A 27,332-nucleotide genomic window follows, 5' to 3' on the forward strand; every position below is an offset into this window, starting at 1 on the left:
AAACCATGATGCAATCTCTCAGTGTGTGTGTGTGTGTGTGTGATGTCCCCAGCACAGCTGTGTCAGTCAGAGAAAGGTCCACCAGGCACTGCTGGTAAAGCGGGCGCTGTGACAGAGACACATGAAGCACTGAATGCCCACTCAGCACACAAAGACACGCCGAGCTGCCCGTCACACACCACCGTGCTCAAAATATTGGGGAACAGCAAATTCAAATCTTTTATTGAAGGCCGCAGTGGTCTGTGAACTCACACGACAAGTCACACAATGGCATATAAATACACAATCTGCTCTGGAAGAGAACAGGACCTTATCAAAGCTAGAATATGGAATATTATACAATATATTAAGAACCAACTTTTTGGTGTTTGGCGTAAAGATTAACAAGATTTCGAATTAGATTTCATGTGAAATGACTAAAACTGGTGCTGCAATTTACCATTTATTTTGGTAACAGAAAAGGTTGATCACTTTACCTGTGAACATTGAGTTAAATATGCATTCCGGTAGTCATTTTTTTATTAAAGATTACTACAAATTCATATTTCATAAAGAAATGTATATACACTATTACAAAATATATATATATTCCATTAATTTTTTGTTTTAAATATTCTGTTTTGCTTGCAGTCAGTGTGATACACACACACACTCACACACAGAATCAGTGCGATACACATTCAAACACACACACACTCGCACACACACAGAAAGAAATGTGTGTGTGTGTGTGTGTGCGTGCGTGCGTGCGTGCGTGCGTGTGTGTGTGTGTGTGTGTGTGTGTGTGTGTGTGTGTGTGTGTGTGTGTGTGTGTGTGTGTACGTGTGCGTGTGTGTGAGCGTGTGTGTGCGTGTGTGTGTGTTTGTCGCACTGACTCAGCAAGCAAAACAGAATATTTTAAACAAAAAATAAATGGAAGTTCAAGGTGAACCTGTCATTCGACTGCGGTATTATAGTATGTGACTTTCTATTTGTTTTTCAATCTTGTGAAAATGCCTTTTGTGTGCCTGTGGGCTATTTTTGGGTGAAGTGTTTTCCAACACAACAGGGTTCTGGGCTTGACATTACTGCTCTGAAAATGCCTCAAATTGCGTTAAAGCGGCTGGGAAACTGTGACATGCAGCATCTCATTCTCTCCAGCCCGGTTTGATTACATTTGTGTCATTATGTTTTGCTGCATTTATTTCACTCTTTCTCTCTATTTTGTTTTGGATTTATTTACAGACGGATCCGCCGGTGACAGCACGGGAACAGCCTGTCATGTCCTGAACGGATAAGTACATGTAAAGTGACTGGATTACATGTCTTGGTGCTTTAACACTTTGTCATCTAAATCTAGAGCTCATGCCGCATCCACAACCACACACACACACACACACTTATTCACACACATACACACCATGTCACTGTCAGTCGTGTGCAACCTGCAAAGTTAACAACTGTGCTTTTAAAGAAAACACAACAGAAGCCAGGATTTCTAAATTCAAGTGTACGTCTCCCATCCGTTTGGTTAACCGTGGTTATGCATTAACAACATGTGTAGTGTAAGTGTACACATACCAGTCTGATAGTCCAAATTCATTGTGATTAATAGTATTTTTGGAAGTCAGTCCCAAGTGTCCCCTCATGTGACTCTCTGTGGCCCCGGGGCCCCCCTTGCCCCTCGCATTAGCACATGAATGGCCGGCTGCAAAGGGCCAGTTCATCCTCGGACGCCAACAGAAGGCAGGAGATTTGCAATTCAATCTGCTCGTAGTCGGGACAGACCTGTCAGCAGTGTGACAGAGGCGAGGGGGGGGGACCGCCACATCACTGCACCATACATCACGCTCGCCTGAGGAGACCGAGGGGACACTGTGCCAACATTTAAGTCACATTCAAAATAATAATTAGGATGAGAAATGTGACTTTTTGGCATAGCTACACTACATTAGGTAGGCCTGATCTGACAATGGATCTTGACATTTTTCTGCAGAATTTAAACAGTAAGACAATTATAAAACAAACGTCGTTAAATCACAAAAATGTGATGGCCTGTTGTGGCCAAAAAGACATTGTAATCAATAAAATTGTTGAGGCCAGCAGAAATTGTAATCAGTAAAATGGAATAAATCAAATGTTTACCATTTAAATATAGCCTATACACACCGTAAATATAACACAGTTAGAACATAGTTCAAATTAAAGGTTTAATATCATGCATTAAGCTTTATAATGTAATGTTTTTAAAAATCTGCAATTTAATTTCATTTGCATGACATATTTTAGATCTTTTTAGACATGTTTTTAAATATTTTTTACAAGGTAAACTTTCAATCAATGCATTTATTAGTTGTTTATAATGTATAATAGAGCAAAATACCCAAAGAAGAACCCAGGCTTGTCTCTGAAGCAACACGAACCGTGCTCTCCGAATAGGATCCTCAGAGGAAGATGTCATTTCCGGTGAACGTGTGCGATTATTTCCGGGTTATGCAGCAACATGGCAGCGCCCTTAGGTCTGCATCTGGAGTTTGGGTTTGTATTTATCGCTTTCTTTATTATTCATCACATTTCCTCGTGTTGCAATGGCTACATTAGTGCACGTAATGCATGATCATTTTTCAAAACAATTCGACAGAAGCTTTGGCGAAGCTTTTGTCTGAAAAAGCCTGTTATTTGTTTAGCTGTTTAGCTGCCGTGATTACACGAAAACAACGGTTTAATTGTTAAAGTAACATAATAGAAATAAATGCATGTTATTTATTTTCTTGGGGCAGCTGAGCGAGTTGTCGGAGCTGTCAATCATGCAGTGGTGGCGCGTGCGCTTCAAACCTACTAGATAAATAATCTAATAAAGTAATAGTCGATGTTGATGTAAACTCTATGGGAGAAGCTTTATTCTTTTAAATGTTGTTTCCTGATGTTTATAAACAAGAACAGTGGTTAAATCTATGAGTGGATGTTTTAACGCAACACAGAAACAAGCCAGACCTTTTCCCTCGTCATGTTAAACTTAAAGGTTCGAGACACATTTCTTAAAAGATTTATCAAAAAAAAATTTTTTTTACAGTACTCAAGTAACGTTAGCACCAGTGTTTGTTTGTTTTTTTATTATTAGTATTATGATATTATGATATTTCCATTAGTGGTGGTGGATCATAGCTGTTCGTCTGTTGGGGAAATGCGTTTAGCTATTTAATTTTTTCTTCCTTTTATTATAAAAGGTTGTACACTGAACTAAGTTAACCTAAAAATGTGCTTCATGTGGTAACCTCTAAATGAATTGATTTTATTCAAATAAAAATGCTATTTAACGTTACTGTATCAATCAACCTAAATGTATTAGGTTACACACATCTAAATTTGAGGGTAAGATCAGGTAGAAATAGCTCTAACGTAACAATTACAGGTTACCATTGTTTACAGTGTAGAGAAAAGACAGGAAATTACGTGGAAAGAGAAAGAATGGAAAGTTTGCCAGCAGGATTCGACCCGCATCAGCTCCTCTACTCTAAGCTAACCCCTTTGTCACGGCACAATCTCTGGACAACTTTTCAGTATTTCTGAGAAACGTAGGCTAGGTTTGGAACGGCATGCTAGCGGACTGCTCGCTACATACTGGTCCATCATACAGTGAACAATGAACATATTGTTAAAACAGAAACAGTACAGAACAGGTTATCCAGCAATAAACATTTCAAACAGTAGACCTTTGACCGAATGCAACATTTTTCTGCACCCGATGAATTCTGGCCATGAATTGTTTTGACGTGCTCTCCCTTTCTGTCACTCTGATGCAATCGACGTTCTCACAACCTCATTACATTTTGCAGTTCAGTTATAATCTTGTAAATGATGGTTGTGTTGCTTTTTTGATACAATCTTGTGTTCAAATGTTTTAATTCACTTATGCGGCAGAATAATGAGTTGTTAAAAATGGAAAGTTATGTTGAGCGTGTTGTATTGTGGGACACAGTGCCCTCTGTTTTGACAAATGTCCTAAGCCATAAATACTTTATGCATGCAGAAATGTTGCATACTGTGCATAGTACACACATTGTATATATTACAGAAAACAACTGTATTATGGCAGTATGCTATTTCGAACATAGCCATAGAGTGACAGAAAGGCAGAGCATCTCAAAAAAATATATTGGCCAGAATTCATCGGGTGCAGAAAAATGTTGCATTCGGTCAAAGTCACTGCTTTTAAGTCGCCACAGAGTCCTATGTGACTGTCTATGGACAGAGGTGGTGTTTGTGAGTGGCCTTCTGAGGCTGGCACACAGGCTGGCTTCTCTCTGTACCGCTAGGGTACGGGCATCTCGCCAGGCCGGGCGATCTGGAGGACAACTGGGCATTCTCCAGGAGATGTGAGCTCTCTTTATTGGGTCTGCACCTGCTTCATGAGTCCTACTCTGACTTCATGTCCCTGTCTGTTTTGTTTTTTTCCCACTGACATGCACCTTCTCTCGATCTTGCACAGATCTATGTCACTTACCGAGTTTGCGTTTATTAAATGCTGCTTAACTGGTGAAAGTTAAGTAAAAAAAAAAGCTGTACAGTATACTGAGATGTTGTCTTCTTTGAAGTAGATCCGTTGGTCTGTGCAATTTCATTCGAATTTAGGCTAGGTGTTATGTAAATTATGTAAATTCCTTTACAAAAAAAAGGAAATGACCACAATCATACCTGAAAAATCTGGTGCATACCTGAAAAATTCAAGAGTTTTAAAGGTAGGCAATTTTTTTTTCATAAACACTTTTTGTTGTACTGGTTGAAACTCTATTCACATCCTGATAACAATCAATAATCTCAGGACCAAAAAATGTTTCGTCCAATCATTGCATTCGGTCCGAGCTGATTTATGCGTTTCTATGTCAACACTATCAACGGCGAAATGAATCTGCAGCAGTCAGGTGGTACAAATAAGGACGCTGTAAGTTGTTTACGTTCATTATTATTGCAATGTTAAGTGCTTCGAGACATGAGGTAATTTAACGCCCGTTTCTCGTGACGCTTTGCAGACTCTGCTGTGTGCGTTCATGTGTTTTGAAGGAGACGTGGTTTTAGAGATGCTCTGAAGGGAGGGTTGGATCTAATGCTTTCAAAGCTAACTCGCTATTGCTAGCCTCTCCGAATTTGCCTGCCCTACCAATAAGCCCTTAGTGCTATTCTGCCCTGCCTAAAATCATAAAATCAACTTTAAAAAGTCTCTGTGAAATTTGGTGTCCGATGCAAAACATTACAGGGCTAGTTCACCCAACTACCCTTAAAGGACAAGAATCAGATGGGGTTTCTTATTTCTCATGGACTAGATGTTAAGTAAAAGCTGCATGGAGGATACTGTTAAATGATTTTGGAAATGGGAGAACTTTCACTGAACATTATTATTGTTCAAGGCTCTACCTGAAGAGGCATTAACAGCATTATACGCACTGTATTTTTCCTGTTTTAGAGGTGGAGCTGAACTTCTGTTTGATGGAGTCAAGAATCATCATGTGGCACTCCCTGGCCAATCAGATCCCTGTGAGTATGAAAAGATTGACCACTTCTCTTGTGTTTGTGGAGTTTGCTAATGCAAGTATCACCGTTACTATTACTCAGGAACAACTGGAACAAACCCCTAACTCTAAGTATTAAAAGCTTGAAATCAAAATCCTGTCATCATTTACTTGCTTTCTTGTCGTTCCAAACTTGTTGGACTCTATTCTGTGAAATGTTTCAACAGTTTTTGTCCATATAATGAATAGCAATGGGGTCTTAAATATTGTATGGACAAAAATCACTGAGACATTTTCAAAATATCTTTTTTTGTGTTCCACAGAAGAAAGAAAATAAATAAATTTTCGGAAATGACATGGGGGGGGGTATGTAAATGATGACAGAATTGTATTCTGTGGGTGAACTGTCCCTTTGGCCTTAAGCTTATAACCTGTCCTACACCATTTGTGTTAGTGACATAAACCTCAAATATAAATATAACTTGAGGACAGTAAAGCTACCACCGAGAACACCCCAGCAACCATAGCAATGTACTAAAAAACATTCAGAATACCTCAACTGCATAACAACACAAGATTTGCACGGTCAAACAAACTCATGTTGTCTTCAGAAAATGTGAAAATCTAGTTTGTTACTCTTTTCTTAAAGAGTAAAGTTTTAACTGAAGTATTATTTTTTTTACATCTAATGTATGAAAGATAAAGCACAGATAATGCTCAGATGTTCTTATGGTCGGGTACTATTAAGAGACTTCTATCAGACTTCAAATGTTTATCACCCTTTCTATTTCAAACCAGTGCTTTACCATTCACAGTGCTGATGACTTAATTAGCTCCAAATATCTCTACCCTTTCTCTCCCAATACCAGAGATTCGGATGTAGGATTCACTTATTGGCCTTATGCCCTTATAGAACGAAAGGATGCCTTTTTTTTCTCTGGTACTCCTATAGAAGAAAGCCACACAAATCATACCAAATTATGTGCCTCTTTCTCCACATCTATCTCTTTTATTCTGCCGTCCCTCTGCCTGATGCCCTTTTCCCATTCGCCTCCTTTCCTCCCCTGACCTCTCAGAGCCCTGGTTCACACGCTTCCCTGGACACCTTTTCTTCAAGCCAGTCCTGCTTTCACTCTGACATTGGGCCAATGGCAAACAAGTGCCGGCCTGCCATCACAAATCGAGTTTCCCCCCCCCCTCCACCCCTCCCTCAGCAACAATGGAGCTGAGCCCCTTCTCCATACATCCCACCTCCCCCTCAACCACCAACATCTGTGAGCCTCCCTGTGCCTAGCCATTCTTCCCCTAACTGCTCCATTATTGGGCCCCTTTCACTTGTAAATGCAGCCAGTGATACTGTTGATGGATCTTTTATGCCTAGTGCTGGGGTCACAGGAAAGGTATGGAGAATGGAGGGCCAGTAAAGGAGGGAGGGACAATTGTTACAAAGCACTAAGTCCTTTTTGTGTGCAGTCATTTTTTGGGATGCCTGACAGTACAAATGCCCCACTCCTACAAACACCTCGCATTCCTACGGCTTCCTGGTGGGACATTTGGGTGAAAGCGGTGGGATGTTTGGTATTGGGGGGAGTGCTTGTATTGCCCCCTGTATTTAAGCAGTGAGTGGGTAACATGTTCTCTGCCATCTCTGGATTGGAAAGCAAGTCATTTGAGAGTCATTAGTGGAAAAGATGGATTGGTAAAGCAAGACCTTATATCCCATACACATGCTCAGAAGTTCCTGGAGGAATAGTAGTTGACATTTTGGGATAGGGAAAGTGATTAGTAGATGATTGTGATATCTACAGAGCAGGGAGGAGATTCCCAAATTTCATCCAACTAATCAGTGTATCAATAGTTAGGATATAATGTTCCTTTGAGCCTACCAGTTTCCACACAGATTTAGTTGGTGGGTTATAAACCCTTTCTTTCCCTCAGCTGGTGTTCGTCCTTCACTTGAGGTCTGAGTTGTATTGAACAGGACTAGAACTTTTGGCCAAGTGTGTCAGTATTTTGCATCCCTGCCCCAGCTCTGAGGTCGAGATCATTCAAATCTATGTGCACTTTGGTGGCCTTGCAAAACAAGAGAAGGGTCAAGCTCCATGGCACTGGAGTATCCACGACAACCTGTCCACAAAAGTGGACGACAGCAGGGAATGTGGCCACCGAGACCTCGCAGGGGCCTAGGGGATGACCTTGGAGCACATTTGAAGCCCATAGTCTGCACATGTGTTTGGGCATGATTTGAGTACATCACGGATGGCTGGCTTCGATTGCGGAGTCTGACACTGATGCTCTACACTAATCCCGCCTAAATTTTCTGTCCACTGGTCCAGACCTTTCTGAGTGATTGATGAGTAGTGCAGAGCCCCCTGCTGCCGGACACACACACACACACACACACACACACACACACACATGATTGTCATAGAAACACCAACCCTCATATCCTGAGCAAGATGAATGACTTAATTCCCTCCCACCCAAAGATAGTGGTGATAATGGTGATCGTCATGAAAAGAGAAAGGAAATGGAGAGAGTTAGCCAGCCACTATGCTACACAGACACCGCCACCCTCCCACGCAGGCTTTATCCCAGCATGCACCTGTCTGCGATGACGCATACTCCCCCCTCCTAGTCCTGTTTTGCCTCTGTATCTTCCTACCTCACCACAACCTATACAGTCCTTTTCGTCTGCCATTCTTCCCTTACCCCTACAAAAAAGAGGGTTAAGAAACATGGGGCGTCTTGTTGACCCCTCGCTCTTTGCCCTTGGTTCACATAAACCTCCCTTTGTACGAAGCAGGAGACTTTTGCTTGGTTTTTGTTTTTTCAATTTCTCCCAATCAAAGGAGTGATGTGGCTGAAAGTGATCACGTCTGTTTTTCGCCCCTGCTTTTGGTACTAGTCAATATTCATTGCGGTAGCTTAGCACTGAGGCAAGCATCACTCTTCTTTATAGGTTCAGGATTGTGGGCTAGCTGAGCTGCAAGGTACAACGATCGTTACACAACTGAAGAGGCTGACAGCGATCCAATTAACCTGAAACAGCCTCTGTTGCTCGACCCCTTCCTCTCGCTGAGAAGCACGCCACGCGCTTACAAGCGCACACACTTGCACGCATTGGTGATGACATCTCTGAAAGCTTCAGTTCTAGTGGAAACTTGCCCAGTCAAGAGTATTGTATAGACCCTCGCTCCTGCACCCACTTGCCCTCTGCTTTCGTCCTCTTGCTAATTTGTTCTGGTCTAATTATACATGTTTGCATAGCCAGTTAGCTATAGACTATGTCTTCTGGTCATCGTGTCCTCAAACTCATCAAAGGTTTCCCAACCCCCCTCACAGGTTCTCTGGTTCTAGTAACCATCGCCCACCTGAGACCTTATATATCCCTCCCAGCTGCTTGATTTGAGATGTGTGTCAGCAAAGCATCTACTGTTAAATGTTGCCTAACTCCTCAGTTAATGGACCTCCTTTAAAAAAGAACTTCTTTTATCGGATTTATAGTCGAGATTATGCTGACACGCATAAGAACACACTGAAGTCTTGTTTCATCCTATTTATATCCAAAGATTAGGGTAAGTTATCAAGGTTATGTTTTTTCACACAAGGATAAAACATGCACAGGGATCAGCAGCCGTATGGGTGTTGTGCAGGTGATTCTGCCCATGTGTTCAGATAGGGTGGGCAGTGCCGTCGTTATTTTTGATGTTTTTCAAAGCTCCGTCTCTGATGTCACATTTCCAATAAGTGTAATGGCTTTTCATACGGACAAACTAGCGATCTTCGAGAGTACAAAATATGGAAAATGCGCAATTTGCGTGCCCAGCCTTATGTCAACCACATCAAACTCGCAAACAATAAATTCAAACTCCTCCCCTGATCAAATGAAAACATCTCTCTCTATTTCCTTCTTTCTCTCCCCCTCTTCCTCACTCTTTCTCCGTCTTTGTCTCCACCACCCCTCCGAGCAGAGAACTGGTATGTTCCAGAACGGACGCTGATGATACAATGTTGATGTTGGACATACTGACTTCTCCGCCATGTTGGGCAGCGGAGCTTCATTGCTCACACACACACACACGTACAGATATAAAACGATTATCATCCATCATCACGCGCTTGCATTATCACGGAACACACAACACAAATCTTGAAGACTAAACTTCATTGCCCTTCAATTAGTGGAATAACATCCAATACCTTTGATTGGGTAACATTTGCATGTCTTCAGGAGAAATTTTTTTTATTGTTTTACAACACCCACCAAGACATTAGTTTGACATTAGACATAAGTTATTTTTTTTGTCATGCAGGTACTTACGAGACATTTTTGTTAGGCTTACAAATGTCGGCTTCTAGCACATTTTGTTTTCGTGGGGGGTGTGCAGACATCCTAGATTTAATTTGAATTCACATTGGCGCCCTGGTTTTATATCCATCAATCATCACCCCCCACCCCCACCCCCAATAGATATACAGCTTTTCGGTGCTAACCTTCTGTATTTTAAACCTACCTATTCCAGTCACGTTTACCTGGTCGGTGCTTTCAGGCTGATACGGCTACAGTTAATGGCGTCTCTGTGTTTACGAATCTGAATTTAATCGGCATCACTGCTGTATTTTCAATGGTGCGCTCAAAAATTAGAGTGTGTGAGTCTATTCTTGATATACCTCCCCCACCTTGCGTTCGAGGCTCTGTCGCGTCACATCGACCGTGGGGCTGGCTCACTGAACTCTAACCTGTGAACTTTGACCTCTGTGGTACTCTTACAGGGGACATGAAGCAGCTGCTGGCGTGGATCCGAGGGAACATGCTGAAGGAGCGCCCAGAGCTCTTTATGCAGGGCGACACTGTGTAAGTACACACACTTCGCAGATGCACAGTAAATACGTTACCGATGCTCAGACAAATATACACGCGCGCTGTAGACACACACTCGTCATAAATGCAGTGCTACGTGTTCGCTGCAGATTTGCCGTGAGGTCAAGGAGGTAGAATCACACCACATTCCCTTTTGTGATAAAATGCTTCACTTTTTTTAAAATGCATCAGGAATAAGAAATTATACCTTGCTGCTTCAGCCTTGAAAAACTAAACTGAGTGGATTTTTATTTTTTGAAATTGTGATATAACCGGTTTTATAGAGAGAATCATCGTAAATGACCTTTATTGCCGTTATCAGCATGGACTTCTACCTGAAAATGCCACTGATACACAGTGTAGTCTTCAATGGCGTATAAACCTCACCGTTGACTATTTAGCCGTGAGGGGAAACCCCTTCACCCACATTAGCACCTCGTACGTCAAATATAAAATAAAATATTAAATTCCTTATGATTATTACAATATTTTCTTTTTTGCATAATCTGAGTTGGCAGGTATTAATTATTGGAAACAAAGCAAAATCCAAAGTTATATTGAATATAATGTTGTGTTATTGATTTCTGTAATTATAAATATTTCACTAATCTTTGTGAGAGGATGTTCTATGCATAGTCTTCATTGTTTCATCTTGCATGTGTATGTTTGTACGAGAGAAGCTCATTCATTTAATGATCCGCGGATGCTAGGGTCCTAGGAAACCGCAGGACTGACGATATTCATTGTGTACATACAGGCTGCGTATTATTATTATCAGAAAGCTGCTTTACTGTCATGTTTTAGTGTAGCTCACATCACTCACATGAGCTCTTCTTTTTGACACACACAGTAGACCTGGGATTCTCGTATTGATTAACGACGCAGACTGGGAACTAATGGTAAGAGTGTGTGTGTGTGTGTGTGTGTGTGTGTCAGTCACTACTTCCACTCTCTGTTTTAATGACGTGCTCATTTTAGGTCCAGTGTCAGCTTCTCCTCATTCATCTAATGCACATAAAGGTTGTGCTGGGTTGTTCTTTCAGGAAAACATGTATTGGCATCAGACCGTAATTTAAAGTAACACAATCAATTGAAAAGAGTCAATGTCTCAACAACTGTCAATGACTAAAACCTGCAAATCAAGTGTTGATTTAAAGCTGCAACTCTTCCTAATGAATTCTACAATTTACAATAAATATATTCTTTTTTTCTGGGTATACATAAGGTCTTCAGTGTAGACATTTTTTTAAGATGATATTTATGAGCCAAATGTTTTTGTTTTTTTTCTTGTTTTTTTTTTCTTGTATGTGCATCCATATCCCTGGCAGGGTGAACTGGAATACCAGCTTCAGGACCAGGATAACGTTGTCTTTATCTCTACTCTTCACGGAGGCTAACTGACTCTAAAATAAATGCCACACCCATACAGAAGCCCCTCCACCCTTCCAAAGGTCAAATATCAGATGATCCATCAACAACGCCATCGGTGGCCGATTTCAAGCCCAGCCCGTGGGCTTTTCGACCAATCCGGTGAAAAGACCTTATTTTGGTTTTAATTCCAATAAAACGTAACATCACCGGGAATCTGGCTGCCGAGGGATATTCACTGTCCCGTACCTTACAGGAGCGTGGCGGGGTTACGATGGGGAGCAAGGGCTCATTAGGAAGGTCACTCTGTCTAGCCAGTGTCCAGATGGATTCTCTGGAGACATGATGGACCGCTTGCCCCATGTCAAATGGCTCCGTTATAATTTTCATACATTTTCTGTTTGATGCCTTTACAGCTGTCAATTGTGTTTTCTATGTTAGTCTATATTTTTTATCTGAATTAATAAATATTGTGTACATTTTGCCACAATATTGTTTTATTTGCACTAATTTGATTTTAAATGTAGTGCAATGAAGTATTTGAATAAAGATATTTATGCTGTCCAGTATACATCAATGTTTTATATTTGTCATAAGCTTAGAAGGTTGATTATTTGATATGAAATATTTATGTGAGGGCAAGAGGTGTTATTACATTCCTACACTTCTTATGGACTGCTGTAGTATAAAAGTAGTCCTAATTCTACCTCTAAATATTATTTTGAAGTTTTGACCTATTCTTTTAGCATATAACATCGTACGGATAAAATGACACTTCTCTAGTCAAATTAGGTATTATCTTTTAAGTTTGATTTACGTATACTTCCTTTATAGAATATTCATTAGAATAAACTATAGGATGATGGCGGGAGGTCGAGCACAAATCTCTTGGCTGAAGACTCGATTTGCAACGGAAACCCGTATGATAATAGTAACACTATAATACAGATGCTAATGATGTCGAGGGAGAAATGCATGATGTCAGTATTGGAGTGTGTGTGTGTGTGTGGTGTGGGGTGAAAGGGGGAATACAGGGGTAAACATGCTTCTCCTGCAGTGTGACCTGTTGGGAGGCCACGAGTCAATTTCTCTTTTATTAAAGACACTTCCTACAGAGATTTAAAAGTTGGCTTATAGGCTATGTGATCCACACTTTTATTTTCGCTTATTTTTCAATACGTTATTTATGATCAGACATACTAATTGTATGTGCTTAAGCCTACTTTTTATGTGTTTGTTTTGGTTTTTAGCATAAACGGACAAAATATGACTAAATATAGCCCTATATATAATAAGTTGTATATTGTTGTCCTAATTCTATAGTAATTCAGCGAAATGAGTTTGAAAAAATGGGTCTATTAGCCTACATTCTAAGAGCTACATTCGTACAATGTTTAGTCTAAAATATTTGTATAGGCTAGCCTGCGAAGTGAACATAAGATGCAAAAGATTTAACGCATATTTTATACTTGGCTCTATTAATTGCACATTAAGCTATCGTGGTGTTTTGAGGCTGTTTTAATATTTCACCGTCGTTTTTTGTTTTGTTTTATTATTTTCATTCAATAATGGGTTTAACCCACTTGATTAAGCACCCTATATTGTTATTATGTTTTTGATACAACTAATTAATTTACAAAAATAATACCACATCAATCACAAGCTATAGGCCTACGAATAGCCTATGTAACTTTATGTAGAAATTACAATGTAGATCTTATAACAACATCAAAGTAACAATTTGAATTGCGTAGCTTAATAAATTAATGGTTTGAACTAGACGACGTGATTAAATAGACACCGATTTTTACAAAATGGAGCACGGTAAGCCATTTTCCTCTATTGAAGAAGAAAAAAAAACTAAATAGCCTAAACTAGTGTTAAATATCGTAGCCAAAAGCATAAAATATATTTATATAGGCCATTTGAAAATGAAAGTAACGCAGAAATGGTAGGCTAATTTAGGCCTTCCGAATTATGGCTTGTTATTCTGTCGGATAGGCTATGTAGGCTAGCAACAATTTAGTCTTTCTTTTTTTTAAAATAATAATAATAATATTAGTAATAATATTTTTCACACATTCAAAGTCGTGATTTCTCGATCATTTAATTATGGTGTCTCGTATTTATACCAATAGCTAAACCATTTGTCTTGACACTTTTATAGCCTATACGTTCAGACCTGAAACGAAATGCTATAGCTACAAAGTAAACAGCCTACTGAATGTTTACTACCTCTCTCTTGAATCACCAGTCTATTAGAATATGATTGTATTAATACATTAATTAGCGTTCAGCCATCATTTTTGGAGGCCCGTGGTTCCACCGGAGCTGGTTTAGTCAACGGTTGCGATAACCGTTAGAAGTGCGCCATCGGCAGGCAAGGCAATAGCATTTTTCAAAAACGTCTCAACACAACAGCGACAGAAAACCCCCCACCACCGACATTACTATAGCCAAGACATAGGCCTTCTGTTTTATTTTATTTAGAATATATTAGCAGTCAATCTGAAATCTAGAACATTTTGAAATCAGCGAAGGGGGAAATGGCCTACTTTGATTTTGCAGATTATGTAACTTTTTATGAATTAATTTCTCTCTAAACAGTCAAGATAGGCCTCCTCTGCAAGTGGCTTCAATCATTAAATATCGTTTAAAATCGTTATATTTCATAAATGCGCGTAACGTTACCAAAACGTTTGTCTGGCTTGTATCCCAACAGTCGTCAATGTGATTAAACTTCTGCTGTTAATAAATTACGCTGATATTATTCAAGGCTTGCCTAATTCAAAGAACGTGTGGGGCCCAGCAGGCCCTGCATTTAACTTTAATCACAATCCACAAAAGATTAAGTTTATGGTCAAACAATAGAGTAAATTGAAATGAGTGGAAGTGCACATGTGTTTCGAATTAATTTTAAAGCAGTATTTCTTTTGGTTTCTTGACCACACGTGGTGCAGGTGCAAAGGTTTAATTCGCCCTCAAGTCGGTGCTTCCGAATCAAACTAAATCCCGTTGGGGCGTTGCACATTTTGGTGTTCTGTTTTTCGTTGTCAAAAACGTCACTGAAACTACTTTGTAGTGTAATTAGCAGTTTATTGATTCAGCAAGTGGAACGTATAGTTACCAATACAATCAATCGACTGTCTGAAATGGAATATCAAATTAGGCAAAACAAGCATTTACCGACAGCCGCCCGATGTTAAACTGCATTTAGCCAAATGATTAAAGAAAATTCATTTTCAAATTAATTTTTAGTGTTAGTCCTGGAAAATCAGGCAGATGCCAACACACACACACACACACACACACACACTTATTTTGCATGACACTGTGTCTCATACAGGCCTAGTGTGCGTTGAAACACACAGACAAATTAACTGTAAAATACAACATTAAATAAAGGCAGTTGCCTAACCAAAACATTATCTGGAGTGATGCAAGTATGAGGCCGAAAATGAATTCAGTAAATGGCGTTTTAGTTCAGTCCGTTTGATGGAAAGGTCCTTCACCATGCAGCTTTGGGCAAAAGATGGCAGTCTGCAGTGAATGAAAAACTCAAGCATGCTCACTGCATTTTCCCACCATGCTGTTATAATCAGCGTGACTTTTTATTCACTTAACATTCACAATGAGAAAAGCATAAATACTATCACGAACAAAGTATAGCCTACAGTCAACGAATGTCGTTTGGGAAGTTGTTTAAATATGCTATAAACTTGAGAAACATTCAAATAACCACTGCTGTTCTACAAACAGCCTTTTTCGTTTCAACGAAAATAAACAATATTACATTTTCCAGACGATTATCAAGGATGCGAAAGCATAAAACAAAAGTGTTTGGATAATTATTTTAATGTATTGCATTTTCTAAGGAACATTAATTCAAAGTTATGTGAATAAAGTAAAATAATCCTCCCTGTATCATAATGAGCGTCTTACCTTTAGCGAAACTTTACGAAAAATGTATATTTAGTGTAGGATATGTCCTCCAGAACGAAGATGTTGAATCTCCAGCAACAGATGTCCAGGCACAATTCTTGGATTTCAATGATATTTGACAAGAATTGCGTTTGGACAATCAATCTCTGGGACCATTTGAAAGGACATACATATAGGCTACAACAAAAAAAACTCCATGAAAATATATATTCCACGTGTAAACCAAAATACTATCTCTCATTGTGTCCCTGTGGCTGTTGGGCCTAGTAGATTTTCACACAAAATATAATTGTTTAAAACACGTTCGTTCCGCATTTCCCATTCTTTGAATTAGCATAGCCTACTTTAAAAAGCATATATATCGGGTTGTTCGTTGTAACGAAATAAACAGACAAACTGACGTTAGTTTATATCGCTGGTATAGGCTACGTACATTTTTACCTCAGGATTAACGAACGATTTCTATTTCTATTTTCTTCATTTTTAAAAAAGTTGCAATTGGTCTTTCATCTCAGAAAATAATAAAGTCGGGTTCTAACCTACAAACAACAAACTTTATTGTAATGTAATCCACAGTAAAATTCTAAAATTCGAACGCATTCTATCTTCCTTTTAGAAAATATCCTTTAAGAGGGTTAAAAGTTTGACGCTCTTTCAGTGCGCTTGCAAAAAAAAAAAAATTTGTAGCCTATAAATCACACAAAATGCAAACCCTCAGATCACCGCATAAGAACAAGAAACACTTTTGGAAAAAAAATAAAGAAAGAAACTAAAATCAGCTAAGGAGCTGTTTTGTAAAGTCCTCGTTACAGAAGCAGCTCTTCGCCATTTCTGCACCTGTAAGGGCGCACATCCTTGTAGTTCCACCTCTCGACATCAAGCAACATCATCAACTGATATTGGCAAAGATCGAAAAAAACTATCAAAAAACATTTCCAGTCGAGCCATTTCGATACTTGTGCTGCCCGTAGTATGATGATGTTATAGCAAAGCCTCTTCTTACAACGCAATGGTGATGAAAATGCGAGGAAGCCTCTGTCCTGTGCGCGCGAGCGCTGTATCCTCACTAACGCAAGCGGAGAAAATGGTCAAATGCAAGAAGGAGGGATGCGTTGGGTCGCTCGAAGAGTCCGCACGCCCTCAGCAAAGCCTTGGTGGGACGGTTCTTATGGAATGGCACAGACTATCACGTTCCTATGAAGGCTTTTCTCAGGCTCTCGTAACAATACCGGTGTTGCCACGACGAACGGCGAGAGGGAGTGGGGATGATCTTCGCTTGGTACTGAATTTGAATAACACCATGGGGTGATAAATGTCCATTGTGCTGTAGAAGTAATGAATCTCCACTGTCTTCTATTGCACACAAGCCAGCAGCTGCGAGCGAGGGACCAGCAGCCTCTTAAAGACACAACAGCCCCATTTTCTCCTCAACAGTGATCACAATCCTTACACTGTTTATTCTGTTTACACACACTGCATGACGTTTGTTTTCTGGACACCTTTATGGGTGAGGAAAGCTAGTACAACGCTGTAACCAGGCACTTACGTAAAATACGTGACCACTTGATCATTTTAAAACAATAGGCCTAAATGTCTTAGGCTATAAAAATGTGAAAATAATAATAGCCTAATAATAATAATAATGTTATTATTATTATTTCTATAATACATTAGTTTAAAGACATTTTTGCAAAGAAAGAGTTTGCTGAACTAAAAGAAAACAAATATGTGTAGCCTAGAATATCGCAAAAATCCATGGTTTTAGTAGGCCTGTTGAAAATTAAAAATTTTAAGTTAGCAAAAACACGATTTTTCTTGCCACAACCAAGAATTATAATCGTCTCTATGTACCGTCTAAATATAGGCTATACATAGGCTACATATAGCCTAATAGGCCTATAGCCAAGCTACTTGAGAGGTGAAATCACTGCATATTTTTTGGGTGACAAAAATTGGCATTTGACGACCAGTTTGATTGTTTTTTCAATCCAAGTTTGTTTGCTTGTTGCCTATATCTGTTAATAAACCACCATCCACCATAAGCCTAATGGTTTTATGGTATATTGGCAACAGTCTAAATGCATAGGCTAATGATTTCTCTACAGGAATAACATGTTAAATAGCGTATTTTTTTAAACTTAAAAACCAACTCCCTAAACGTTCTCTTATGACAATAGATATAAACCTATTTTAGTAGCCTACACTTCTTTACCTCAGACAGCGCGAGAACACTTCGCTTTATGAGTTCTAGTGTTTTTTCTTTGATAGCAGGTGTTTCTGGTGAGGTAGGCCTACCTGAAAGAGAAACATTGAAGGTTATTTACTAGGCTACTTCTACCACCCAACCTAGGCCTACAATAATAAGCCTTAAAATTTTAGCAAAGTACTGAGGTAAAATATCCAAAACAATCTAGAGAGCGCTCAACCCGTCAGCGTGACAAGCGCGAGCTGAAGGATCCCCTCGCTGTCTTTTTCTCCTAATAAATCATGGCCTAACTCCCGCCTCCTGGGCACTGCTCCTCCCTCTTAAAGTGAAACTATTTTATCCTTTCATCTGTCTCTCTGAAGTAAGCGAGTTAACCTCCTCTTCAGTTCCGCGGGGTGTCTTGCCCGCGTGCAATCCATTGCTCATTTGGCGCTAAAAGAGTCTTTCCCGCTGCCGCCTTTTCACAGGCGCTTCACGAGCGTCAATCCTGAGTGCCTATACTTGAGAGGGTTAACCGCTATCCACAGATATAATACTCATTTAATAGAAGCATTAATGGAGCCCCATTGGCGTTTAGACGTAATTTATGGCTTTTGTGAAGTTTAAGGAAGATGTTTGCTTTTGATTACATTTTAAAGAGAAAGTCGGTGCTGCTAGCTGACGCACTTATTATTAGCTATAGCCTATAGAAAAAAGAAAAAAGTTCAATTGCGTTCTTGAACCCTAGGGTTAGTGACTCATTAAAAAAACGCTTTATGCGAAAAAGGTTCTATAGGTCTTAAATGATTGCATCATTTTTTTTCTAGTGATAAAGAAGCCTATGTTTACTAGCTGGTAAATCATAAAATGTAATTAAAATGAGAAATTAATGAAAACGAAATTAATTAGGCTACTTAAAACTGAATCCATAAAATGATCCCAATGGGAACCCCTAAAAGGTTCTACACTCAAGAAGAAAAAAAGGAGGCTCTTTAGCAACAGTTCTATTTAGATTTGTATTCTCTTGAAGAACCCTTTATCTGAAATGATTCTTTGTGTTAGAGTTTAGGGTTCTTTATTCCCGCCTTTTTGTTTTTCAAATCTGTAACTGTCAACTCCACCTCATTATCATTTTCTAGAGCTCAGCCATTCAATTACATAGACTGTCAACACACTCTCAAAGGGTAAATTATTTATTAATTAAAATGTCTGTACATTTTAACTTTACATTTATTTACTGGTTTCCTAACAATAATGTATTTTTCTCTTTTTAGTTTAACAGAACATGTAAGCAGCTCTGTTCCAAGAATACACATTTTACTTATCCACAAAGTAATAGCCTAGATATATTGAATGTATGATCCATATTGTTAGATTTTTTTAACTTACTTTATGCATAGACATACCAGTCACAAAAAAAAAACATTAAAGTTGCTGTCACCTCATCATCAGCAGAGAGAAACTGCCACTCACACACATAATGATGGAAATAAAGACATCATAGTGGATTGTGAAGATATTTCACTGGAACTTGGTCTTTATCATGTTCAATGTCAACTGTTATTTAGTAATGTATACAGCTAATAACTGTTGTTAGAGTACTGTCATCTTTTAATTTGCATGTCAATAAAAAATAAAAGTAGCCTACCTAATTGGCACAACATGCTGGTTTATATATATAGCTTGTATATATATGTGTGTGTGTGTGTGTGTGTGTGTGTGTGTGTGTGTGTGTGTGTGTGTGTGTGTGTGTGTGTGTGTGTGTGTGTGTGTGTGTGTGTGTGTGTGTGTGTGTGTGTGTGTGTGTATGTGTGTGTGTGTGTGTGTGTGTGTGTGTGTGTAGCCTATTTTTATTTTTTTATTTTTTTAACCCAAACAGAGGCAACAATATATTATAAGACCCGGAAGGGTTTTTTACAAAAAAAACGTAATACACAATATACAAAAACAGTGTTAATATGAAGATACTAATATAGCCTACTAATGAATATAAACTATTATGTAAAAAGTTAATTACAACCCCATTAAGCTCCTAGCACTTTCAAAGCATCGTTCTTTATGGAACCTTATTAAAATGGTTCTATTTAGCACCAAAAAGGGTTCTGCTACAAGCTTCAAGCTGAAGAACCCTAATTTGGTACTGTTTAGAACTTAAGAGTGCATAAGTATGATACACCACAGAACCCTTTAAGGTTCTATATAGAAGGTTTTTTCTAGAGTTAGGGGTTATTCTTGAAAGTCAGTTTATACAAGGCTTATACAAAATAAAAGCTGTTTAACATTTACAGTTCAGTTCACTGCATAAATGACAATTTTGTGTGTTGACATGAAAACAATATGCTGAAATGGAATTGATTGTAGTTAACTGGATAATTGTTGTGATAAACTGCAAAAATGTCAAGTGTATAACAAGTGTAGAATGTCAGTGTAGTTTATTTTTTAACTGCTACTTAGCCTATCTATATATATTAGACATTGGAATAGAATTCACCAAAAAATTATGTTTAAAAAAAAAAAAAAAGTACTGGTTTAAGTAAGTATTAGTAAAAATAAAATGATATGGCCAATAGGTTATGACAACGTGTTTTACATTGCTTTAACTCATCAAAATAAGTTAATATAAAGTTATACAAGATTAAACTAATTTTTTATAAAGTCAGTTTAATGTAATTTAAGTTGAAATCACAAGTTGAAATGACTTAAACATCCAAGTTGATTGTAGTAAAAAATGTAAGGCAGCGACTTTTTTTTTTTTTTTTTTTTACAGTGAGCTTATTTGCATTGTTGTACTCAACAAATTTGAAACTCAGATGCAACAAACCTCTAGCAGGGAGAAAAGTACACAAAACTCAAGTTGCCCAGTGGGCCAGCTGGGCAGGATATTGTCAAGTCATGCACATCAGGACAGTGGGAAACATTGATTTGTTTTGGCACTGTGCTTTCCCTATTCACAGATAAATGTTTAACCCAGAAGCTGAAAGGAGCAGTGGGGGAGAGGAGTCCAGATCCACGGGGAAGGCAATGAAACTACCCCTCTGAGGAAAGGAGGAGGACGGGGAACAATGGACCTGGGAGAATTCTGAAATAAGCCTGACCAGATGAAAACATCTCAAGCGCGCTATATACGCTAAGCAGGACAGGGTGGATCAATGTACACCTCCGACCATCTGTGGAGAGATGCTTATAGAGGATTATGAGCCACAGAAAATCTAATAGCTTTCTTTATGCATCGACTGTAAATTACCATAAAGGACCATTTGTTCGCTTTCATTCTGTTATTGACATTTTTCACTCGTGTTCATTTATTGAAGGTCTAATTCAGCCAACATATTACACAACATGCAGAAGTGGTCTAATAAACTATAACTGTAAATCCCACCTAATGCGACTGTCTGATGATGAAATGCTTTGTGTTTCTCTTTTGTGCTGGGAATTATGATGATTGCTGTACATTGCAGATTTGATGTGTGTGTGTGTGTGTGTGTGTGTGTGTGTGTGTGTGTGTGTGTGTGTGTGTGTGTGTGTGTGTGTGTGTGTGTCAGTGTGTCACATTTAAGTTATGTGTGTCTAAAAAGGCTGAATGTTGTTTCCAATAAAACAATATTCTTCACGCCGTTATTATCACAGTTTATATTTCATTGCTCGCCATTGGCTTTATTCCATCACAACTGCATTATAGATTTTCTTCACATAAGTGCAATCTATAAATAGTATAGAGTATCTGCCTGGGCTGGATATATTATAGAACAAAACGATGCGAACAACAGCCCCAAGTTATCTTCTACATTGACCATCTTTATGGCATTTATGATTTCACGAGAAACATCAGTTGCTCAATAGATTCACAGTAGTTTTTATTTTGTTGTTTTTATCAGTGAAAAGCTTAATTTTTACGATATCAGATTTGAAACACAGAGTGATGTTTTCACTGTTAGATGAATAATAGTTAATTGATAATATGCTGTAATGTGCTATATAAGTCAATTAGCTAATGTGCTGTTGTCACTTTATGTAATTTACTTTATTAGTAGGCTAGTGTTTGCTTAGGGAAGTGTCATTATTAATATTGCGCACACTTTGACTGTACAACTTGTGTTACAGATAATGAAAGAAAAAGGGATGCATCACATCAAATACTTTTCAAAGTATTCAGACCTGTATTAAATCCCATAGGCTTATTAAAACATGGACCTAATCCATATCTATATCACAATCCCTATGTGGGATATTGAGTACACCCCGAAATATCAGTGTTAAATATTTGATGACATCATCAAAGATAATGACATTATTAAGTGTGTGAATTAATTTCTGGCACTCGATCCTCTGGAACATTCCGGACGCTTCTTGTTAACTTCCGGAACCCCGTGATTACTTGGCAAACTGGGGAGGGGGGGTGTATACAGTCTCTTGCTCTCTCTTTCTCACTTTCTCTTGTCCCCCCCTTCACTAAGAGGGGAAAAAAGCACAAATTCTTTCACTGTGGTTGGCTGGTTGCCAGGCAACACGGACAGTAAGGGAAGCGGCGGTGACTTAGGTTAAAGAGGCTACTGGGAAATTCATTCCTCGTTGTAGGTTTCATAGAGCCACCGTGCTTTAAATACACACATCCAGCACTCTCAACAAAGCCACCAACACCTACTACAACAACAACAACAGATTCTGGCTTTTCAACATCAGTTGTGCCGTAATCGGTTTGTAAGAGTTCTTAGTCATGCATTGTCCAATCACAGAAGTCAAGAAGATACAGTGCAAATACAACTTCCAGGAGCCTTCGCGGGAGTGCTTTTATTTTGAAATGAACACCGCTGGATAGTTCGTTTAAAGGAGCTGACTGCAACTCTTGAAAAAGGACTTAATTAGGCATAATGCCATTTGCCAGCTGTTAAATCATAGAGAAAGTAATAAAGCAATAGAGAATATGGCATTGTTTGGAGTCCTCAGGTGCACTTGAGGCAAATTAGGCAAATTGCACTATACTATAGTCTGTGCATGTTGTCCACAGAAGCCAAGAAAACCTTTCTGTAGTTAGGCTACTGATAGAAGTTACTGGAACAAAACTATAGCCTAATGAATCACTCACACTTCAAAACCTTTCATTCTCGTGAGCAACACAAAAAGATGTTTTGAAGGATGTTCATGCTGCTCTGTTCCTGGTAGCAGAAGTTGTTAATGAAGTTAAAAATGAAGTTAACTCAACCATGAAAAGTATGGATTTGGAGCAATATGAATTTGACAGACTTTTCATCTTTGAGTGAACGATCTATTTGAGTGAACTATAATACGTTCTTCATTGAAAGTATGTCTCTCTGCTGTAGATCTTGAGTCCTGATGAAACGGAAGTAGCGACAGATCTTTTCTTCTTGTGACGTGCATCCGAGTGTAACAAATTATCGAAAAAGAAGGTTCAGTTTTTGGCATTTTGATCAAACATTATGAGGTCAAAACCAATTTAAAAAATGAAAAACACAGGTGACATGCATTTACATAATGGATTAATTTTCATTTCTAATTTCAATTAAAAAATTTTTTTTTAAAGCCAACTTTTAAATCTCATTCACACAGTTATTCAAATATAGAACATTGTGTTACAATGTTATATTTAGCAATGTTACTCTGGGGTGCATGTAGTTTAAGGGGCTGTTTACACAACACTGTTTTCAACTAAAAATGTAAAACATTTTATGCGCTTTTGCCGTTCGTTTACACAACAACAGGTTTTGGGTGCCTAAAAATAAACTTTCAAAGTTTCAAAGTGCAAGTTTTTGAAACGGTCTCCATGTAAACAACAAAAACCCAAATCTCTGAAGACAATTAAGTCATGAACGTGCGTATTACGTGTTCAGTCTATATGTTTCATCGCCATCTAATGGCCTGGAAGCAGAATACAGCGTTCTCTTACGTAGAGTTCTCTCGTACTGCGTCGAAGAACGCTACGGGAAAGATATTTCTTTGTCGAGATTGAAGCCAAAAATTAATCCTTAATTTTGTAATATTGTAAAACGCTTTTCTGAAGCATACAACCTAGGCGGAGCAATACAGCTCACCCATTGGCTGCTCTGCCAGAAAAGCACAGCCTATGCGAGGCCAGGACGCTGACCAATGAGGGCGCTCCGCGCCCTTCTGCGTCACCTCCCGCCCAAACAGGCGTGGCCTAGGCCTATAAATACGAGCATAGCTGTCTAACACGCCGATTTTCTTAAATTCAACGAAGCTGCACGCATCGCTGGATTGATTCGAGCCGCCACAGCCGTTTGGATACAAGCACCTCAGCAGGACGAGCCCTTACCTGAAGCCGCTGGTCTTCGCCGCCTTCAGCCGCCGTTCCCTGCTGCGCTTCTCCGGCGTGGATATATCCTTTCAGTTTTGTGTGTGTTTTGTGTGTGTGTTCGCCTACCGCGTCACACGCTTTTTCCTCACAAAAGAGCACGAGCGTCTTTTTAAAGATGTCTCGCTTTTCCTGCGGCTCCTGCCGAGCCGCGCTCATCGACGGGGACCACCACGAATTATGTGTTTCCTGCTTGGGCGAGGAACATGCAGCTATCGCTCTCGGTGATGGCGGCTGCCATCACTGCGACATGATGCCAATCGCGACTCTGCGGACTCGCCTTGCATCTTTCGCCGAAGCTGCTCAACCGCCCCCTGTAGCGCCGCGCCGTAAAAAGCGCCGTGCTCAGCGGGTCCCGGAACCTCCCTCCACGAGGAGCTCGCCGCCGCCGCCGCTAGCTCCTCTCAACGTTTCGCTCGAGTCGCTCACCGACGGACAACAGCCGCAGCACGCCGCTTTGTCCGTTATGGAAGACGACCAGCAAGCTGTATCAGAGGGAGATGATGATTGCTGTTCGCTTCTCGCTTCGGAGAGCGAGGGTTGGGCGAGCTCCGTGGACCTCCCCTCCCCCGCTGTTCGAGAGCGCAGAGGAGGGAAGATCAGCATCGAGGCGGAACTGATGCGTCTGCTCACACAGGCCGTGTCGAGCCTCGGCCTCGATTGGTCGACGCCCGAACAACCTGCACTCAACCGGCTGGATGGACGCTTCCTCTCTGGAGACCGCGCTGCGCCCCCCTCCAGACACGCACCGTTTCTTCCTGAGCTTCACGAAGAGGTAGCGAAATCGTGGAAGGCGCCATTTTCAGCCAGAGTACGTACTTCTGCCTCGCCAGCATTCTCCGTAGTGGACGGTGCTCGAGACAGAGGCTACCACGCTCTCCCTCCGGTCGAGGAGGCGGTAGCGACTCACCTTTGCCCACCCTCTGCTGGACGGCGGGCTAAGGGAGTCCTACCATCCAAAGCTTGCCGCACGTCGTCAGCTCTGAACGGTCGCGTGTATTCCGCCGCCGGACAAGCTGCATCGGCGCTGCACACCATGGCGGTGCTCCAAATCCACCAGGCCAACCTCCTCTGCAAGCTAGACGAGGAAGGCCCGGGCGCGATCAGTGTTCCGGACTTGCGTAGCGCCACAGACCTAGCTCTTCGCGCTACAAAGTCCGCCGCACACGCCATCGGCAGGATTATGGCCACAGCTACTGTTTCCGAGAGACATTTATGGCTGACTCTCTCTGAAATGGCGGAATCCGAGCGCTCTGCGTTTCTCGACGCCCCCATTTCACCGGCTGGCCTCTTCGGATCCTCCGTGAAGGACTTCGCGGACCGATTCGCCGAGGTACAGAAAACTTTGCAGGCCATGAGACATTTCCTGCCAAAGCGCTCCAGTTCCGCAACAGGCCGCCCTAAACAGCCGCCTGCCCGAACTCAGCAGCGCCCCGCGCCCGCCGCACCGGCCCAGCAGCAACAGGCCCGAGAGAGACCACGGTCTCGCTCCGCCGGACGCCGCCCGCCACCGCGTGGTCCTCGGCCCAAGATCTCAATCAAGCCCGAGGCCTCGGCGCCATCCTAGCCCTGCTAGGAAAAAGACGGTGTTCGGGTCCCGCTGCGGCCGGACTTCCACCAAAGATTCCCGCTTGTACAGCCCTAAGTTCCGCGTTTGTACCAGTGTACTCAGCAGCCAACAAACCGGCCGTAAAGCCCGTTTGCCTGCACACAAACGCCGTTTTCACGGCGACCCAGATAAATCTAAAAAAGAGTTTAATTTCTGGTGTTCCGGCCAAGGCCGATGGTGTAATGTGTGTAACTGCAATGCCCACCCAGTGCCCATTCATTCACACAAGCACAGCCCCGTTCAACACAGGGTTTGCACACATAAAATCGGCTCACACCGATTGTGCTTTACGTGTAGTGAGCGTGCCCACTGTCCAGTGCCCACAACCACTACACACTGCACGTTCCGCGGTTTCTGTAAAAACGAAACTAACGAACGGTCAGTCAGTACACAAACACAGTGTCCCCGGTGTTATAAATGTGCCCGCCACCAAGCGCCCACGTTTATTCACAAACATAACGAGCCCCGTAGGGCTCGCCCCGCGTGCTCTCTCTCAACTCAGAGAGTCGAGCGCGCGCGGGACGCATACTGTGTTAAACATGTCCCCCGCCTCAGACGCCACGGCGTCCATGTCACAGCACATGGTTGCTCTCGTGTCGCCGCCATTTCGCGACCAGAGCCCAGATTACATTCAACCCCTAGTCACACGTGCAGATGCATGGGAAGGACTACCCGGGGTTTCAGAATGGGTGCTAGAGACTATAAAAAGAGGCTATTCGCTACAGTTTTATCGACGCCCTCCCCGTTTCACGGGAAAAGTCGAAACCACGGTAAAAACAGAAGTAGCACATCTACTTCGAGCCGAAATAGCGAAGCTATTGAGCAAAGGGGCCATAGAGCCTTTATCTCAAGCTCAGAGCGAAGGGGGCCTGTACAGCAGATATTTCCTGGTACCGAAGAAAGACGGGGGTCTCAGACCCATTTTAGATCTAAGGCGTCTGAACAAAACGCTTGCAAAGCGGAAGTTCAGAATGCTCACGACCAGAAGTATCCTCGCGCAAATTCGTCGAGGAGACTGGTTTATGGCAATAGATCTGAAAGACGCGTATTTTCACATACAAATTGCGTCACGTCACAGGCGATTTTTGAGATTCGCCTTCGAGGGCCGGGCATATCAGTACACAGTCCTGCCATTCGGCCTATCCCTAGCACCTCGTACATTTACAGTGTGCATGGACGCGGCGCTGGCACCCCTGAGACTCCGGGGCGTTCGAATTCTGAACTATTTGGATGATTGGCTAATTCTGGCTCAATCGCCGTCAGAACTCGCTCACCACAAGACACTAATACTCGATCACCTCGAGTGCTTAGGTCTGAGAGTCAATTGGGAGAAAAGTTCACTGTTTCCCAGTCAAAGGATCTCCTTTTTAGGACTGGATCTGAACTCACTGTCTATGACAGCACAGCTGTCATCACAGCGCAGGCGAAATACCCTGCAAATGGCGAAATCCTTCCTCAGCGGCCACATAGTGCCACTCAGGAGATTTCAGAAAATGCTGGGCCTCATGGCCTCAGCCTCAACAGTGCTGCAGTTGGGCCTGCTGCGCATG

General features: G+C 41.0%; 1 protein-coding gene across 2 annotated transcripts; it reads left to right on the plus strand.

Annotated features, from left to right (window-relative positions):
- The first annotated feature begins 2,372 nt into the window (after positions 1-2,372).
- urm1 (ubiquitin related modifier 1) lies at positions 2,373-21,298 on the plus strand. Of its 2 annotated transcripts, none has more exons than XM_079600695.1 (5): positions 2,373-2,517; positions 5,441-5,511; positions 10,263-10,344; positions 11,201-11,249; positions 11,679-12,289. In XM_079600695.1, the coding sequence occupies exons 1-5, from the start codon at positions 2,483-2,485 to the stop codon at positions 11,745-11,747; spliced, it is 306 nt and encodes a 101-aa protein (XP_079456821.1). In that variant the 5' UTR covers positions 2,373-2,482; the 3' UTR covers positions 11,748-12,289. The 2 variants fall into 2 exon arrangements, with proteins under 2 accessions (XP_079456821.1, XP_079456822.1); XM_079600696.1 differs by lacking the exon at positions 11,679-12,289 and adding an exon at positions 20,800-21,298 and having other exon boundaries at positions 2,435-2,517.
- Positions 21,299-27,332: the final 6,034 nt, after the last annotated feature.

The sequence above is a fragment of the Phoxinus phoxinus genome (genome assembly GCF_949152265.1).
Source record: "Phoxinus phoxinus genome assembly, chromosome: 23".
Taxonomy (NCBI): domain Eukaryota; kingdom Metazoa; phylum Chordata; class Actinopteri; order Cypriniformes; family Leuciscidae; genus Phoxinus; species Phoxinus phoxinus.